Source organism: Doryrhamphus excisus, chromosome 1 (assembly GCF_030265055.1).
Source record: "Doryrhamphus excisus isolate RoL2022-K1 chromosome 1, RoL_Dexc_1.0, whole genome shotgun sequence".
Lineage (NCBI taxonomy): Eukaryota > Metazoa > Chordata > Actinopteri > Syngnathiformes > Syngnathidae > Doryrhamphus > Doryrhamphus excisus.
This window is the reverse complement of record NC_080466.1, coordinates 36,003,318-36,024,261: the sequence shown is the minus strand read 5'-3', so window position 1 is coordinate 36,024,261 and position 20,944 is coordinate 36,003,318. Positions and strand designations below refer to the sequence as shown.

Below are 20,944 nucleotides of genomic sequence, written 5' to 3'. Positions count from 1 at the left end.
GAGGTACACTTTGGAGTGTTGAGTGGATGTGTGATGAATTTATTGTTGATAGTGTTCTTAGTAAGATGGTATCATGAGTCAGCATGATATGTTGTTATAATAATAATAATAATAATAATAATAATAATAATAATAATAATAATAATAATAATAATAATAATAATAATAATAATAATAATAATAATAATAATAATAATAATAATAATAATAATAATAATAAAGTGGCCTCCTGCGATTTCCAATGGCTGGACAAAATCATTGTGAGTGCACTGATACAATAGCTCATAATTAGCTCCTTTTAAATTAAGAGCTGCCTGGACTCATGCATTCCACAATATACAATTTTATGATGTGGACACGTGCGACTTATATATCTGTTTTTACTCTAAACTTAGTAGGTGCAGCTTATATTTTATAATTAAGATAATTTATATATTTTTGAAACAATGTCAGTTAGTGAAGTGCCGAAATTTGAATGGTGACGTGGCAAGGTACGACGATATTCAAGTAATATTTCAGCATAAAAAGCCACACAGAAGTTTACTTCCAGGTCTCCTCGCTCTTCCCAGTCTCAGAATTAATCACCTGATCTTGCTAATTACTGTACCTTTGGAACCTTCTATAACTTTGCCTACTATACTTCTGAACTGTTCCTCAGCAGTCTTCTAGATTGATGCACTACTAAAACACAGGCTTGTTATCTGTTCCGTTTACTGGGCATGGATGAAAGAGGTGACCATTCATTTGCAGTCAGAGCTCTTACTGTGTGGAATCTTCTTCTCCAATCTTATTGCTAAAGCACTCCACTTTCAGAGATAGCGAAAATCTAATTTGTCTTGACAAGACTTTAATAGTTCTTTCCTCACCCCTTTTCTCTTGTCTGTCTAAAACGTAGTGGTTTGTTTTATACCTTAACCTAGTCCTGTCTCTTTGGTACAAAACTTTGCACATTTTCTCAACCTAGTCAATAAAGTACAAAGTACAAAAATATAATAAAAAAAAGTGTAATAATAAATATAATACATTAATTCATTCATTTTCTACCGCTTTTCCTCACAAGGGTTGCGGGGGGTTAAATATAATAATATTTATTAAAAAATATAATTATACAAAAAAATAATAAAAATATAATAATAAATAATCATTAATTCATTCATTTTCTACTGCTTTTCCTCAGGAGGGTCGCGGGGGTGCTGGAACCTATCCCAACTGTCGGGGTATACCCTGGACTGGTGGCCAGCCAATCACAGGGCACATATAGACAAACAACCATTCACACTCACATTCATACCTATGGACAATTTGGAGTGGCCAATTAACCTAGCATGTTTTTGGAATGTAATAAATAATAATATATAATAAATATTATATAAATAAATAAATAATAAAAAATATTATTATTAATATAATAATAATAATAATAATAATAGTGATAATAATAATAATAAAGTGTAATAAAAGTACAAAGTTATTTGAAATAGCAAACAGAGCAAACTGTGACACGACACAACCGATAAATATTTAACAAGTCATTGGTTGAGTGGGTGTCGTCCGATTTTTACCCCTGACCAAGTGAGAACCCAACCATAAATTCCCAATGAGAGGGTGAGGCTTTCTATATATCTATATCCTATAAATGGTACCATATTTACATTTTCAAAACCCTTCTTTTATGTTGCAAAAGCATTTCATTATTAATTTAGGTTTTAATTTCTGTATATTTTAACCCCTATATTACATTTAACTACAGCTAGCATTAAAAACATCTTCTTCAGATTTAAATTATCTAACAACAGGCACAAATATAATATTATTAACATATTATTAATAATCGTCTTAATAATAACAAGTCCTCCTGTTGTGGCCATAATTCAGCTCCAACTCAACTGTGAACATAGGTGTCACTTTAGGTGTCACTTTTTGTCCCCACGTCTGGAAGACATATATTGTGCGACACACACAAGTGCTATTTATGTCTAAAATAGCTTATTTAGTCTGATTATGTCTACTCTATTGGATAACATAAACATAAATATGGCTATAGGGATGCTATTTCAGGTTGAGAGGGCTCTAATAATATTAAAAATCCTATTTAGAAAATGCGGCATGGTGGTATAGTGGGTAGCGCACAGACCTCACAGCTAGGAGACAAGGGTTCAATTCCACCCTCGGCCATCTCTGTGTGGAGTTTGCATGTTCTCCCCGTGCATGCGTGGGTTTTCTCCGGGTACTCCGGTTTCCTCCCACATTCCAAAAACATGCTAGGTTAATTGGCCACTCCAAATTGTCCATAGGTATGAATGTGAGTGTGAATGGTTGTTTGTCTATATGTGCCCTGTGATTGGCTGGCCACCAGTCCAGGGTGTACCCCGCCTTTCGCCCGAAGACAGCTGGGTAGGCTCTAGCACTCCCGCGACCCTCGTGAGGAAAAGCGGTAGAAAATGAATGAATTAATAAATGAATGAATGAACTGTGCAAATGTACTTTTTGGTCAGCAATTCAAGATGTTTATTTTATTTGGAATAAAAACATTATTCAATCAGTTCTCCCAAAATATTTCCAATATAGAAATACCACAAGAGCTTTTTATTTGAAATGTTTTTACTCCACATAACATTCCAGTACACCTGGAGAGATCAAGTTCCATGAATGCTTTCATTTGACAGGTGACTTCTCTAATTCCCTTTTCCAAACTGCAGTAATGCGTGAGTGCAGCGAGCAAAAATCAAACGCGGCACCTTGATGTTTGTGTGTGCATCTATCCACCTGAAATGAATTTGCTCATTTGTTTGCACGCTAAAGAGGGACTGCTTAAAATCCCATTCCACTTGAAACATCCTCTTTGCGACTTTGCATAGCAAAGTGTCTGATGCACTCATTTGTCTCATAGGATCCCAGCCAGCATTATTGTTATCATTGACGGCAAAATAAACAACAAACCTCCACTTTCTGAAGGCAGTCACCAATTTTAACAACATGTGGGAGTGTGTTTCTCTGCTGACAAATTATAATTTGTCTTGAATGCTTTGGTTAGTGATAACAGCCATGATTCTTTTTGGCGGCGGGTGAATGCATTGTTGTCAACTAACACCATGTGACTGACTGTTGTTTCATCAGATGTTTACTTGCAGATGCTCTCAACTCAAAAGTGCAACCTTCAAACTGCAAATGAGTCAGAGTTATGATTAGTAATACTTGCTATCTGTGATTGGCTGGCGACCAGTCCAGGGTGTACCCCGCCTCTCGCCCGAAGACAGCTGGGATAGGCTCCAGCACCCCCCGCGACCCTCGTGAGGAAAAGCGGTAGAAAATGAATGAATGAATATTTGCTATGACTTTGTGTTTGTGTGGATGCACTTTGATGTGGGACAAAGTATCTTCTGGTAATGAAACGTGACACCGCCTGACGTTTGAAAAATGAGCCATATCAACCAGCTTGACCAGTATAGGCCATTTAGTGGCTGGGGATCCACAGAGTCCGTGCAGTTCGGTTTGGACAAATGACGTCATTTCCACACCCACACTCTCTCAAGCAGCCTGTTTCTTGCGGAAATTCCCACTCCGCACACTTCCTAATTATAAAAAAAATAAATAAAAATCTGACTCCTCTCGAACGGACACATGCAGAAAAAAATGGCGGACAAGCAGTTGAATGTAGCTGAAGAAATGCCGGAAGTTATATCAGACAGCCTACCTGGACGAGCTGTGATAGCAGGACTCCTACTCAAAGGACGAGTGGATCACCTTCTCTTCCTTTTCTCCCCCAGCAGCAAATACAATATATATATAATATAGTATATTGTATAATATACAATACCATTCCTCTTCTTCCTGAAGTAGACGGGCAAATGTTTTGGATACCATTTTCTCCTGTCAAAGTTAGAATGGCTAAAAGTAGGCAAACGGAGCCGTGGAGAAAAGACGAATCTGTCATGGTACAGAAAAGGTAGTGCCAGAGAGCCAAACTGAAATGGTGTGAGTCAAAGCTCCAGGTTCATTATGAGGTTTATAAAGAAAAATGACATGGTACATGGAATTTATACAGGATGGCATTGTTGACATTGTTGTTGGTATCTCCTTTAACAATGTCATAAGAGACCACAATCTTAACATAATCGGTTTTTGCAAGACCTGGTTGAAACCAAATGATTTTATATCCCTTAATGAGGCATCTCCACATAATTTTTTGAGTTGTCAGGTTTCACATCCTAATAGGAAAGGTGGAGGCGTCATTCTTGAAGTACTTGCTAAAAATGTGACAAAAACATTTGAGGTTCTAGTCTTGCGATCAACAACATTATTGCCATTTTATCTGGCACTTCTCTATCCTCCCCCGGTCTTTACTCAGGGTTCTTGGATGAATTCTCTGAATTTACTGCAGACCTGGCAACCCACGCAGAAAATATTGTATTCATGGATGACTTCAATACACATGTCAATTAATAATAATTATTAATCAATGGAAATGCCCTGGATCTGGTCTTAACTCAAGGCATTAAACCTCCAATGTAATAGTCCATTATATACAATCTTTTACAATGGTTGTGTGTGACCGTAATTTCATAATATTTGACGTCTTAACCCAATGTCACCACTCTGACCAGGATCGGTGCTCTAGTAGTCGTAATATTTGTTCTTCAACTGTGACTGCACTTGCTGAGCTACTGCCCTCAGCAGTTTCCTCCTTTTCTACGGGTCCTACAGACAATCTTACAAATGATTTTAACAAGGTTTTATGTAAAGCTCTTGATACCGTAGCACCTTTAAGATATAAGTCTCGTCCCAAAAGACGTACTCCTTGGTTTACTGATGAAACTCGGAGGCTGAAACAATTAAGTCGGAGAATGGAGCGCAAATGGCCAAACTAAACGTGAGGTTTTCCGTCAGGCATGAGGAGGTAGTCTGACCAAATATGTCTGGAAATCTACGCTCACAATTGTCTTTTGACAATCCCGAGAACCAGAAAGAAGTATGCGGTCTCTAGAGCATTTTCTACCCGGGCTCCAGTAGAAATGTTCAAGTCCAGACTCAAGACTTATTTTTACACTTTTTACACATATTTAGTTAATACTATTCCTGGCCTGTTTGACTGCTGCTCTTTCTCTTTGTCTTGTTGGAGAGGGGGTGCAGTAGAGGTTGCCGCTGTTTGGAACATCTGACATGGTCCACCTCTTGGAGCTGCCGCAGCAGCTGACCAATCCTGCTGATGGCACTACATCTAGGAACTGGACTATTATATTAGGCTATGTGACTTTTCCCTTTTCCCATTGCAGCTTGTTCATCCTCGAAGGGGGGTTCTCCCATATGTGGTCCCTTCTCAAGGTTCTTTTTTCCCTAATGGGTTTTGAGTTTTTCCTTGCCTGGAATGGGGTTTAGATGTCGTCCATCTACTGTTGTCTACTGCTGCCTGTTTGTTAAGCCCTTTGAGGTTCCTTTGTGATTAAGCGCTACATAAATAAACTTGACTTGACTTGACCTCCTCCACACACTATCATGAGTCAAAGGCGAACCATCGGTCTCACTGTACTGTGGTTAATAATTTAATAATACATTTTATTTGTATATCGCTTTTCAAAATACTCAAAGACACTTTACAGAAGAATGGAGTTGAATAAAAGCAAGTAAACCAAAATACAACATTCATTCATTAATACACAGTTAAAACATGAGAGGTTCCCATAAAGTCCAGAGCGAAAATAATAAAATAAAATAATAAAAGTATAATCCAAGCAATTCCCCATGTGACACGACGTAAAACTTGATGAATAAAGTATCGATCTATCTTTCGATCTATTTAACACTGACAATGTCAACACATTTTCCTTCTTCTTTTTGTTTATAGCGGGTTGCAACTGATGTTTAGTTGCATATCGTCATTTAGTTTACTACAATGTAGACACGCGTTATACACGTGCAGTAATATCCCATCAACAAAACGCCTATGATGCCACTTTCAATTTGAAACATGACACGAGGGCCCATATAACGGTTTCAGTGAAAGCGGCCATCAAGAGGACAAACACCATTCCAGCTGTGATTCCTGGGGGTACAACAAAGTACTTGCAGCCACTCGACATCAGTGTGAATCATGCATTCAAAGTGGTACTCCAAGTTGAGTGGGTGGTTTGGATGACTACTTCACAAAACTGGTTGCATGGAAAGAGCAGTTTTTGCAGAAGTCTGTCGGTGGATCCTTACAGCGTGGAGCAGTGTCACAAAAAACACTTTTATCAACAGGTTTCGAAAAGGCTGGACTACTGCTAAATGAAGAGGACACGTCACATGTAGAGTGAGAGCGAGAGAGAGAGACCGACAACGTGTGTGACAAGGGAATTATGGCGCTGTTCAATTCTGACACCGAAGAGGAACAGTATACTGGTTTTAGTCACCAAGATGATGAATTAAGTTTCTGGTAGGCCTTCCAAAACATTGACTTTGTTGTCCTTAAACCACCAGTGACTATTTTGGTGGTATTCCGAGAGTCATTAGCCACGTTTACATGAGGAGTTTTTCTCTTTCCCAATGGAATCTTTCTGAATGACCTTTGCATTGAAAAGCAATGGTATCCATGGAAAGGAATATTCCAATCACGTGTCTACATGCGCCGCTATAAAAATAAAAATAAAAATAAAAATAAAAATAAAAATAAAAATAAAAATAAAAATAAAAATAAAAATAAAAATAAAAATAAAAATAAAAATAAAAATAAAAATAAAATGTAAATATATGGTATATTGGCAACCCATCTTGCTGGGTTGAAATAACCCAGCAGTGTGTTAAATATGAACCCAGCATTGGGTCATATGAACAACCCAATTGTTAGGTTAAGATAACCAACCCAACTTGTTGGGTTAAAATAACCCAACGCGAGGTTGGTCTAATATTTAACCAGCGCTGGGTTGGGAAACAACCCATATTGGGCTGTTTTTAACCCAGCATTTTTAGACTGTATGTCAACATTTGGCTTTGAAGAAAGTCATAAAACATGTAATATGGTACATCCTGGTCATAGATTGACATCATTTGGATGCAAAGCGTATGGTTTGTGTGTTTAGTTTGTGTTCTGCACACAAAGACCATAACTCCAGTCAATCCTCTAACGACAACTATTCCAATTTTCTCCATTGTGAATTTTTAAAAATTATTTTGTTGTCTTTTTCAGGCCAGTGGGAGGTGACTGTCAGAAGAAATGCAGGTCCTCGGTGCCTTAGTACATCACCACCAGGACCATGGCAGTTCATTGGCCAATGAGAAAAAAGGGGTGCTTCCATGGACCCGCCTTTCCTGCTAGATGGTGGGAATCCTCCTTGATGCTTCGATGCTTGCCATGGATCTTCTTTTGGTTGCTATGGCCAATCCGAGCTGAGCAAGTGGCCATCGGGGGACACGTGGCTAAATCTCTCCATGGTTCCCTGTCGTCCTCCTCGTCATCTTCCTCGTCATCGTCCTCCTCTCCCTCCAGCTCATCAGCATTGGGATTCAGCACAAGGCACAGTGGAGGGCAGCTGGATTGGCTGTTGTCAGAAAAGGGACCTTTCCACAGATGCTCTGAGTACACAGAGTTCCGAGAGAGGTTCCAGCAGGGATTTTCTACCAGATACAAAATTTACAGGTGAGATGGGGATGGGGGGGCTGCTTGAGCTTTTTGTGCTGAGAAGACAGGAAGATACTTCTCTGAGGAGTTTAGAGATGGAATAGGTTAAAAGAAAGACAAGAAATTCTCTCTTCTTGTGTTTGAAGCTGCATAAAGTAGTGCTTCCCAAGCTTGTTCGCTTCATAAATTATTTACATTAGGGATAATAAATCACTAAAACATGAAACAGCATACATCTTTTATTTGTTAGAGTTCAGCCCTGTTAAAGCAACAATGTGTAAAAGTTGTGCAGAGAAAGTCTCTGCAGACTCGTCTTTATTGGCATGGGCAGACAGCACTGTAAAAATACGACTCAGCAAACAACCATACTTTTTCCCAAGCTGCATGGCCAGAATTAAAAGTACTTGTAATAGTACTGCCAGGGCCATGCAGTACACAACAGAATATCATCTTGTTGTGACATTACGGTACCTTTACCTTTACCTTTACCTTTACCTTTACCTTTACCTTTACCTTTACCTTACTGTTTTTTCATTCAATCATTCATTTTCTACCGCTTTTTCCTCACGAGGGTCGCATGGGGTGCTGGAGCCTATCCCACCCTGGACTGGTCGCCAGCCATCACAGGGCACATATAGACAAACAACCATTCACACTCACAACTATGGACAATTTGGAGTCGCCAATTAACCTAGCATGTTTTTGGAATGTGGGAGGAAACCGGAGTACCCGGAGAAAACCCACGCATGCACGAGGAGAACATGCAAACTCCACACAGAGATGGCCGAGGGTGGAATTGAACCCTGGTCTCCTAGCTGTGAGGTCTGCGCGCTAACCACTCGACCGCTGTGCCGCCCCTTACTGTTTTGTTTTCTTCTTTATTTCGAACATGAAAAACATCCACAGCACAACAAACCAACCAAAATCAATACAAATAAAAATACCCATGTATATATAAATGTACACATGTTCGAAAGGGAGTGGGAAGAAGTCAAGACTTATCTTGTCCCACGACCCCTAAAAAACCCAAATTCCAACCTCATCTCAACAAAACATATATCATTCCTTGTCTAGACAGAATAAAAACCCAACATCCAACAACCCTCACCCAGCTTGAGGCACCCAACCACGTGCCAAGAGCAACCAGTTCATTATTAGTCAGATAGATATAGAAACATCTAATATATATCTCAACTCCTGGGTGGTATACCATGTTATAACTACCAGTTATAAAAAATTATATGAACTGCTGTAACACATCATGAGAATTAATAAATGCATGTCAACATGATGAAGCCTTACTTCAACAAAACTGTTCATAAGACCTCATAATTGTATTATAGTATGATATAATTGTTAATAACTAGGGATGTTCGATATTGGCTTGTTTGCCGATAACCGATATGTCGATATTGTCAATTGTCACAATTTCTGATATGTGTATCATCACATCACGTAACATCATATACATTTTTATTGAGCAGTGTTTCGGAATTATTTCCTGTCATGCCCCCCCCCCCCCGTTTTTTTAATACTCCAAATATTTTATATATTTTATAAATATTTTCTAGCTTTTAAATAATATTTGTACATTTTCTTCTTGTAATATTATCACATAATTGTATAACTTTTTCCCCAACTTTATATTCCGAAAATATTTTGTTTTGTTTGTTTTTCATAATAAGGCAAAAATACACATATCAACCAGACTACAAAGCATTCAGTACAACCATGCAGCACCAGAACCCAGATGCTAAGTATTTTAGCCATTGATGAGCTTCAGTATAACAACATTATTTTAAAAAATATTTTTAAAATATAAAAAAAATATCTTGCATGCAAATGAACGCATTTATTTGTATTCAGTGTTAAAAAAAATGCCACAGAGGAATGAAAAAACACAAACTCATTTCAAATGCTATTCCTATGGTGAGGCACTTCATGTGAAAGGCAGAATTATGCTAATTGGTCATGTTCTATCATCACAACTCTTAGCATTCAAGTGCATTGCTGTATTCCAGTTGTGTGCATTTTTAAATTGTGCAATCTATTAAAACTTTGCAACTTTTTTTTCTCTCTCATGTGATATGAAGATACCCCTGCACATCAATAAGTAATATCTCTGTTGCAGAAAGGGTCATAAATAATGCAGCTGCACATATATCTGTAATGCATGCCTGGAAAGCTCCTCCAGAAGCGCCATGCAAAGATGGTCTCCTCATATTGTTCAAGATAGGAATACTCTCATGGAAAGTTTTTGTCAAAATATGAATTTGCCATCAAAATAATTTTTCCGCCAGAGAATGTGATATTAGGAGGAACCTTTATAGGGCACTTATTGGAATGGTTTTAAATTAAACATATGGAGTGTTATAAGAGGGTATAAAAAGGACATTTTTCACAAAGCCATACAACGATAAAGGAACATTTATTTTCAAGATGTACACACGTCTTAATATATCAACTCAATGCTACTAAAATTACATAATTTTTTCTCCTAATACTACAGGTTTGTTCTCTTAAAATTGCATGTTTTTTTTCTTGTTAGAATACAACTTTTTTCTTGTAAGCTTACAGTTTTAATTTATGACATTTTTTACTTAATACCCGTAATATTGTGACTTCATTGTTGTAAAATTATAACTAACTACTTGGAACATCATTTTCCATGAAGTAACATATCATTTGTTTGCTTTATTTAATATTATGATTATACTTGTAATATTGTACTTATTTCAAAAAAAATAATTTTCTTGTTAAATTCTATTTTTAGAATATTCCACAGGACAAAAACAACAAAAAAAAAACAACACAAATGCCCCGGTGCTGCACTTTTGACGCCTTTGACCCAAGAGTTTTGCACACACGGTGACTTTCCCCTCCTCCTATGCTGTTTCTGTATGCTAAAGTTATGGTGTTATGATTTTGCAGCATTTACAGTGGAACCTCAGTATTCGTACGATTCGGTTTCCAACGGAATTACTGTAAAATATGGCTCCGATTTTTTTGGACAGGGGTGTCCAAAGTGCACCAGAGTGGAAGCTTCGCTATTCTGTTATCTCTGGCTGTCCTGTACATTTGTCGTGCTACAGGTAACACACCAACGCCAGGCTGGTAAAGAAGTTGCACAGATCGCACAGAAGCCTTGTACAGGGAGACATAGTACTGACCATGATGGACGGGATCGGCCTGAGAGAAACTTCCACTGTAGTTTTACTCTTACATAGCATGAATGTGTGCAGCAGATCCTTCCTAAAAGTAGGATTCTGAACATTGGCACATTTTTATCACATGACGAATTGTAACTTGAGGAACCCTTAAACTTACAATTTACGCCTTCCAATTACTGTAAATGAATGACCATAACAGTCTTTTGGAAACTAGATGCAAAATATATATATATACACACATGAATAAGCACCATTAATAGATCTTTTTGACACGGAAATAGGACACATCAGCCTCACACGCACACACCCAAGGACTGGTGACAGCGGTGTTCTCAAAATAGCTACGAAAAATTTAATGGGGAACGTGAGGCATCCCTAATTATGCGGTATGACAGTAACACAGGAAGGCACGTTGGCGAGCAAGTTAGCACAGCACACACTCGCTGTGATAGCCAAAGTCGCAAAATTGCAACAATCAACATTACTGAATTTAACAAGCTCCAAAACCAGCACCATGCTGAATAAAAAGAACACTAAGGGTAGTCTCAATTTTTCCCAGAAAACATCTTCATGAACCCCAGGACCTCTGGGAAAATACTCAGTGGCCTGATTAAACAAAATTTTAAGTTTTGGGAAGGTGTGTGTTCCATTACATCTGGTTTATAGTATTAGCCAGATGAACGTAGTTTCAGCGTCAGGTTATATGTCGTTCATTCATTCATTCATTTTCTACCGCTTATCCTCACAAGGGTTGCGGGGGTGCTGGAGCCTATCCCGGCGATCTTGGGGCAAGAGGCGGGGTACACCCTGGGCTGGTCGCCAGCCAATCACAAGGCACATATAGACAAACAACCATTCACACTCACATTCATACCTATGGACAATTTGGAGTCGCCAATTAACCTAGCATGTTTTTGGAATGTGGGAGGAAACCGGAGTACCCGGAAAAAACCCACACATGCACGGGGAGAACATGCAATCTCCACACAGAGATGGCCGAGGGTGGAATTGAACCCGGGTCTGCGCGCTGACCACACAACCGCCGTGCAGCCCGGTTATATATTGTACTGTGTGTAAATATAAATAACATTACATGAAATAAAAAAAAATAAAATAATAATAAATACAATTTATTATTTTTATTTTTATTTTTTATTTTTTTTTAATTTTTTACCGCTTATACTCACCAGGGTCGCGGGGTGTATGTTTTTGGAATGTGGGAGGAAACCGGAATACCCGGAGAAAACCCACACATGCACGGGGAGAACATGCAAACACACAGAGATGGTGAGGGTGAAATTGAACCCTGGTCTCCTAGTTGTGAGGTCTGCGCGCTAACCACACGACCGCCGTGCACCCCGGTTATATATTGTACTGTGTGTAAATATAAATAACATTAAATGACAATATAAATGAAATTAATCATTATTATTATTATGACATTACCAACCCCCAAAACATGCATGAAATCTTAAATGTAGACTAAAGTGTAAATGTAAACCCTTAAAGTCAGCTACAGCTGACTAGTCTACAGCTCCAACGCCAAAAAAGTGAATGAAAGAATGAATATTTGTGCGCTAAAAGTGAAAAAATATATATTTCTGCCTGAGTATACAGTGATTTGCGGTGCACACTGTGTTTTCCTTCCTTAACGTGATTCTTGACACATGATGTCCTTCTTTTCCAAGGTCTCAACAAGTAGAATTGTCTGTAAAATCTGATGTCTTGTTACTTGACGTACACATACTTTTTTCATGGTGGGTTTTTTTTTTTCAATCATGTTCTCTTTGAGCAGAGATTTATAGCGGAACTAAAAAATGCCTCCTTGTGTTTCATGCAGTCATGTCCATTTACGGCGTGTTGAAGTGTATAGTTTTCGGTGTGGAGTCCAAAACAAACAGGATTTTTTCTGAAACATGACAAAAGTAAAAGAAGAGTTGACAGATATGCTCATCTTCGATTGTGCACCTTCAAAAAAATGCACAATGCAAATTCAACCCAGTGACGCAGTGTAAATTTAACCCATAAGAACTAATGACTTTAAATGTGCCTGATACAGCTTTGTGCTTACTTGCCCTAATAAAGTCATTACATGACGCATAGGAAATATTTTGGATTATTTTTGGTTTCAAAATATGACTATAGTTGAGCTAGGTCATTTCAAAAATATTTTTTTTTGTTTAGTTTTTTTTAAACACGAAAGCTCCTTTTAAATCTATTTAACAATTGTATGCTTTATTGTTGCCCTGTGATTGGCTGGCCACCAGTCCAGGGTGTACCCCGCCTCTCACCCGAAGACAGCTGGGATAGGCTCCAGCATCCCCCGCGACCCTTGTGAGGAAAAGCGGAAGAAAATGAATGAATGAATGAATGCTTTATTGTCTGGGTTCCATACATGGCAGATATCGATTTTTGAGAAAAACTGACTCGTAAGAAGAACACGTAGCAGGAAGGCCCAAGACTGTGAGCTATGACATTGTTACTATAAATGAGCTTGGCATGCATGTCTCTCGTTGAAATACAAGCTCCGCAAGCGACCAGGAAGTGAAAAGGCATCTTGCCGTGATGCGCGAAAGAGGTCACACATTGAAGGGACGAAATTTTTTTTAAAGTCCGAGATGAAATGGTCATAACAAAAAGATATTTTGATAATAATAGATTGTTCTTGAACCTAAGTAAAACAAAAAATAAAGTTGTTTGGTAATAGCAGAAAAGACACATACGAGCAAATAAATTCTTTCATTTGCAAATAAAACAAAGTTTCGGTGTTAAAATATGACTGTTCATTTGAATTGTGTCATAAGGATACCTTCTCTGCTTATTTTTTCTTCAATATGGCCGTCTGTGCATTCATTTTCATCGGAGCATACAAAATGTTTTGAATGAGACAAAATAGTCCTTTTGTATCAGAGATGATCAGCATGGATGATTGATTGTGAGCAGTCAAGCATCGTTTTCATGCTGTGAAATGAAGGTTGTGCACTCAAACAGCCCTGCCACCCACAAATTGCCACCAGCACTATTTGGGTCACATATTTTTATGATGGAAAGTGTACCGTATTTTCCGCACTATACGGCGCACCGTGTTATAAGGCGCACCTTCAATGAATGATATATTTTAAAACTTTTTCCATACATAAGGCGCATCGCATTATAAGGCGCTACAGTAGAGGCTGTAGTTACGTTATGCAACCATTAGATGGTGCCGCGCTAAAGGGAATGTCAACAAAACAGTCAGATAGGTCAGTCAAACTTTATTAATAGATAACAAACAAGCTTTCCACAACTCCATTCACTCCCAAAATGAATAAACAGCTGTTTTATTATTTTCTCTGAGGTAAAGCATTTTCGTGACACATCTTTAACATCTTTGAACAACAGCAAGGCATAACATTTTACTTTTCCTCCATTTAGTCAACGCGCAAAAAACCGTCTGATACTGTTATGGTAAATTAAACGTTAGTGCAATCGCAGTATAGTGACACTCGTAATGTGCAAAATGACTTTGTTTAGTCTTCTTTACTTGGCGCAGCTCATCCTCATGCTTCCTCCACTTCCGCACCATCGATTCATTAATGTTAAACTCTCTTGCTGCTGCTCTATTTCCATGTTCTACTGCGTGACTGATCGCCTTGAGTTTAAACTCTGCGTTGTAAGCGTGTCTCTTAATAGGAGCCATTTCAGGGTCTTTATACAAACGCACAAATGAAAGTGAATCGTTGTTTAATATTTCCCAGTATGCACAGCGCACTTCTTCTTCTACGGGAAAAATGGAGTCGGTGGCTGCTTACCGTAAGTTGCGAGACCTGTCGCGGCTCAATATTGATCCATATATAAGGCGCACCGGATTATACGGCGCATAGTCAGCTTTTTTAAAAAAAAATCAGATTTTAGGTGCGCCTTATAGTGCGGAAAATACGGTACTTGATTTATGTGAAAGCAGTCATTATAAAGTTTCTGGTCTGCTTTCTCTTCTACTGTCATAAAGGTTGCATAATGTTCTGTGGCTTGGAACAAATAAAGTACCAAACTTTTCCTCTAGCTTACTTTTACTTCTCGTCGACCCTATGTCCAAAAATATGGCGCATACCCCTACATGCTGACTAAAACCCTGAAAGGGAGTCAACACAAAGTTAAGGGCAATCAAAACTTGTTTATCTTTTCCGGCATTCAATAACTGCCAAATCATAAAAAAAATATATATATATGTAAAAGTAACTGTACAATGTTAAAGGGGACTGTGATGCTTTTTCCACTTTTCTGACCTACGAATGTTGTATTCTCGTTTTAAACAATGTTTCAGATAATGACCTTTGCACATTTATTACAATCACAGCAGAGTGGGTGTGCCCTGAGGCGGGCCGTGGGTGGAATACTGTTTGGAAATCCAAGGAAATACAGCTGGAATAGGTGCAGATTCTGGAAGATCTATGAAGCTTTAATAGTGGCAAATAAAATATGCAACTTAGAAACCAGGGCTGCGGACGAGTGGTTAGGACGTAGACCTCGAAGCTAGGAGACCGGAGTTCAATTCCACCCTCGGCCAACTCTGTGTGGAGTTTGCATGTTCTCCCCGTGGGTTTTCTCCGGGTACTCCGGTTTCCTCCCACATTCCAAAAACATGCTAGGTTAATTGGCCACTCCAAATTGTCCATAGGTATGAATGTGAGTGTGAATGGTTGTTTGTCTATATGTGCCCTGTGATTGGCTGGACACCAGTCCAGGGTGTACCCCGCCTCTCCACCCAAGACAGCTGGGATAGGCTTTTGTGTTCTTTTCCCCTCACTATCCACGATGAAAATATCAATGAAGAAAATAGTTAGCATTTCCCAAGATACATTTTATCATCATTATACCTCAATAAAGGAACAACTACTGAATATATTCCCACATTTATAGGAACTGTCAGTGAAATGTACTTACACATCAATTTACATTTGATTTATAAAGTAAATGCACATAAAATAACAATAGTGAATTTATGTTTATTAAGAACATTTAATTTTGTAATGGTAATGGTTTTATTTTATTTTAACATGCAACAAATTAGAATTGAATGCATCCCATAATCAGTTCCCAGTTCCACATGTCCAAAAGGAGTAGGAAGAAGCAAAGCTTATTAAATCCTACCCCTCCATCTGGTACTTTTACAATCAGTAATTGTTACATTTGTTCACTTCCTGCTTTCCTAATATAGTTTACATTTTTTATTTTTTTACGAGGTGATATGACCATCTAATGACATAATGGGTACCATAGTAAGTGTCAATATAGTGATATATATAGCACATCATGATGGTTGATGGTTCAAAACTCTTCATCCTTGTATTTAGCAAACATCAACTGCTTGTAAATTGCTTTTGATGAATTAAAAGTAATAATATCATCATGACATTACTAAGAGCTGCAGTGGCATGAAGTGTTTGTTTATGTTCACCATCTTTACCTGACAGCTAATAACATCCAGGTGTTATTTTCCAACACGCTGCCAGCAGAAAGCCCCAAGAGAGAAAATCTGCATAGTCAATAGTTTATTTTCTATTGTAGAAAGAAGACTTGAACTATTTCAGCTAAACTAAATGCCAGAGCTGCAGGTGCAGCCAGTGTTGTGCTAAAACTATTTAATGAACGCCATCTTTCATCATTAGCTAAGCAGTCAGCCGACGGTCTTACTGTTAACTCCTGGAAAACAAAGCCAGGAGAGAAGGAAATGATGCACATCTTTGCTTTCAGCCCCACTCAGTTACTGTGCAGGAGCCGGCAAACACATCAGTCAAAATCAGGCTGTTCATCAGTGAACAAACGGTGGCTGCCATTCTCCCTGGATGACGCATTAAGCTAAAAGCTGCGTTCACTCAGGCAAGCGATAGCGACTGACTAATCGTAGTTTGCCTCTTACAGGTTAAGAATGACCGTTAGTTTGGGATATGTGTACTGTACCGCACTTGATTTTGGTTTCACTTCAAGGTATCAATGCTGAAGGACAGATACCCATTCTTGGTAAATAACTTGACAGCTCGGCATGAGGGTACACAGGGGGCGTAGCAGCAGGTATGTGATGGGCGGAAGGGTGGGGTCGCTATGTCAAAGGTGATTGGTCAGTCTCAGGATAGACGTGGCCACATGGAGATTCTGTAATTGGTTTTGCCGGTTCCTCTCATATGTTGAGCAAGGTTATAAAGAACTATGGTAATGGTAATGGTAATGGTTTTATTTCATTTGAACATGCATCAGATTACAATTGAATGCATCCCATAATCAGTTCCCAGTTCCACATGTCCAAAAGGAGTAGGAAGAAGCAAAGCTTATTAAATCCTACCCCTCCAGCTGCTACTTTTACAATCAGTAACTGTTACATTTGTTCACTTACTGCTTTCCTAATATAGTTTACGTTTTTTTTATTATTTTAATTTTTTTTAATTTAATTTTCATTCATTCATTCATTCATTCATTTTCTACCGCTTTTCCTCACGAGAGTCGTGGGGGTTGCTGGAGCTTATCCCAGCTGTCTTCGGGCAAGAGGCAAACAACCATTCACACTCACATTCATACCAATGGACAATTTGGAGTGGCCAATTAACATAGCATGTTTTTGGAATGTGGGAGGAAACCGGAGTACCCCGAGATAACCGGAGAACATGCAAACTCCACACAGAGATGGCCGAGGGTGGAATTGAACCCTGGTCTCCTAGCTGTGAGGTCTGAGCGCTAACCACTTGCCTGCCGTGCAGCCTTTATTTATTTTTTTTTATTTTTATTTTATTTTTTATTACGTACCGAAGTACGAGGTGATATGACCATCCAATGACATAATGGGTACCATAGTAACTGTGAATATAGTGATACGTAGCACCTATATATATATATATATATATATATATATATATATATATATATATATATATATATATATATATATATATATATATATATATATATATATATATATATATATAGCATCTATACACACATCTAAATATAAAACAGTGTTTTCCTGAATGCAGCAATCTCACAAGGATACATTCCCCAAATGACATTTAATTGTTTTGTCATCACTTCACACCAGGATTGCTAGAAATGCAATTAAAAATGCATTAAAAGCCTGCCTTTACTTAAAAACGTCTTAGAGAACAACACATTTTTGTTCACTAGAGTAATGCTACATGATCCGATGGAATTGTTGCTATACTGTAAATAAATAAATAAAAATCTAACAAAACAGATTGGGTTCCACAGTTATTTTTTTCCACTTAATACAGTATTTATAGTAAGAAAGTTGCATGTTTCCCCTAATGATAACTCATGGGACTGTGGCCAGGCTGGATACATGTATATTAGTTCTTTGTGTAAAGATGAATCTTCTAATGAAGCTCTACTTTGACCAGAAGCTCACTGAGGCAAGCATTACCGAGAAAAGCTTTGTCATGGTTGATGTTCAATGTTTACAGAATGAGCCTTTCTTTGAAAACTCACAGTATATGCAGCGAGCAACTACAAACCAATTACAGCCCACTGTTGACTTCACTGTGGTATCAACTCAAAGAACCCCTTCATATTTACAGTGTGGTTGGAAGGGACTACAATGGCCTAATATCTTCTATTCAAATAATGCATTACTATAATGGTGTGGTGCCAACACAGACTGGTCGAGTCTTCTGAGCTCCATGGCACCGTTCGTGCCATGAGTTCTCCTTTCCGGGCAGGCGAGGTGGAAGCACTGTCCTCATGTACCGGTTTTCCTCAGCTCAATCACACTAGCAGTGCCTACGTTACCATTCTTTGAGTTCACACACAGTCAGTCAGGGGTTTCCAAACAGTAGCTCTTGAGCTACCAGTAGCTCCTAACCACTTTACAGATGGCTCTCCAAAGTATTCATTCATTTATTATCAATTCCTATATTGCCAATATTAGAAAGTGGGGTTCAGTAGCACTCCATACACCAGACTGTGTGTGACCAATCACAATGGAGTGACCGTGGCCAGAGGCAGTCTGTGAAATTCAAGGAAATACAACTGGAATAGGTGCAGATTCTGGCAGATCTAGAAAGCTTTCTGTGTGGGTTATTGTGTGTAGTAGCTCTTTAGGAGTTCTTGTCTCAATACAAAAGCGAGCCCCACTTCGACACATAGCCCGACCCCAAGCCACAAGCAGCAGGCAGGTCCACAACCGGTCCCGATCCCGCCCAGCGGACAGGCACGGATAGGCAGGAGGTACCCCAGTCGAGCCTGGTGACTCCAAATTGTCCATAGGTATGAATGTGAGATGTTTGTTTGTCTATATTTGCTCTGCGATTGGCTCGCAATCGGTCCAGGGTGTACCCCGCCTCTCGCCCGAAGACAGCTGGGATAGGCTCCAGCATACCCCGCAGCCTTAGCGAGGATAAGTGGCATCAGGAATGGAGAAATCCATCCATTTCTCCCAATTCAGTCTTACAAATAATACACAATGTGTATTATGCGATGTAAGAGAGAGACTTATCTGTTAAACTGGGTTGCACGGCGGTCGAGTGGTTAGCGCACAGACCTCACAGCTAGGAGACCAGGGTTCAATTCCACCATCTCTGTGTGGAGTTTGCATGTTCTCCCTGTGCATGCGTGGGTTTTCTCCGGTACTCCGATTTCCTCCCACATTCCAAAAACATGCTAGGTTAATTGGCCACTCCAAATTGTCCATCCGTATGAATGTGAGTGTGAATGGTTGGTTGTCTATATGTGCCCTGTGATTGGCTGGCCACCAGTCCAGGGTGTACCCCGCCTCTTGCCCAAAGACAGCTGGGATAGGCTCCAGCACACCCCCGTGACCCTCGTGAGGATAAGCGGTAGAAAATGAATTAATGAATGAATGAGTTATCAGTTAAACTATACTGGACTGTAAATTATAATAAAGTTTTCTTTGCGAAGTTGAGGGAGTGAAAAAATAAATTGAAAGAGCCGCACCAAATGATGTTCTTGTCTCAGTGTGTATGTGTGTGTGTGTGTGTGTGAGAACTAATGGCAAAAGTTAACTTTACCAGGAAATTATGCACATGAAGCGAGACTGTACTTTTCTGCTGTGATTTGCATAAAATGAACATACCTCGGGGTTATTCTGTTAGGTAGGATAGGAGTCCTCACATGATAAACTTTAAAGTGGGTAATTTTCCTAACTTGAAGTGTGATTGTCCTGGTTATAGTGTTTATGTACATAATTAGGTTATAAGGTCGGTGGGACTGCCTGACGCTCAAAATGCTATCGGCTGTGAATCAGTAGCATTAAGTAATTAAGGATAAGCTAAAAACCCGGAAAGGTTAGGGATTGAATAATTCCCCACATCTCTCGCCCAAAGACAGCTGGGGTAGGCTCCGGCATAACCCGTGACCCTTGTGAGGATAACCAGTATTCCACTTTTTTTGCATCTTTATGCACTTTGACTAGCTGTCACGGCCGGCAGCTAGCTAGAATTATCCGCCTAGCTTCTGGTCTTCAGATTTGAAATGTGACTTTTTGCTCCAGCGACTTTGAGCAAACTAAGAGCAATGCAGTTGGTTCGAAACTCATCCGACAGGAAAACTACACGTGTATATCACGTTCATGAGGTACATGTTAACTTTTTTAAGTGTCACTGGACAATTTTGCTTTTGTTGTTATCATACTAATTATGTCTTATCCCCAAAACACTATTTGTGTGTGGTTGTTTTTTTAACATAAAGGGCATTAGCCCGGCAGATTATTTTGAGTTGATCACAAAGGGTCAAAGAATATTTGCTTCAACTCTTAATCATTTTTTTTTAATAACTGTTCAGACTGTATGCTTTTTGTACTGTATAATGACAAATGACCACAAAATAGCATATGGACAATACTAAGACTTTAGACAATAGCCACACTGTAGAGTCATTTACAATTTAAATGTCGCCAGTCCTAAATAAAACACAAATTGTTGACAGCTGGAAAAATTATAAAAGTTGGAGACCCCTGCGACCTGGACCTATATACTATATTTAGTACATATTTTTATCGTACGTCTATATTGCATTGCAATAAACTTTTTTTTTTTTCATTTTGTGATCTTGAACTAAAAATTACATTACTGAACAATTTAGTTCCCAATTAATTCAGGTTTGTGTGAATACAAGACCAATCTTAAGACCAGTTGAAAAATAGCTAGAATTGACCTTTTCCATATTTGGATTTTAATGA

At 38.7% G+C, this 20,944-nt stretch overlaps 1 protein-coding gene across 1 annotated transcript in view; it reads left to right on the top strand.

Annotated features, from left to right (window-relative positions):
• The window catches only part of brinp2 (bone morphogenetic protein/retinoic acid inducible neural-specific 2), a 139,559-nt gene that overhangs the window by 66,299 nt on the left and 52,316 nt on the right, over positions 1–20,944 (top strand). The window contains exon 2 of the mRNA XM_058065287.1: positions 7,163–7,612. Within this exon, the coding sequence (XP_057921270.1) occupies positions 7,230–7,612 (383 nt within the window). The 5' untranslated portion in view covers positions 7,163–7,229. The remainder of the gene's footprint in view (positions 1–7,162; positions 7,613–20,944) is intronic.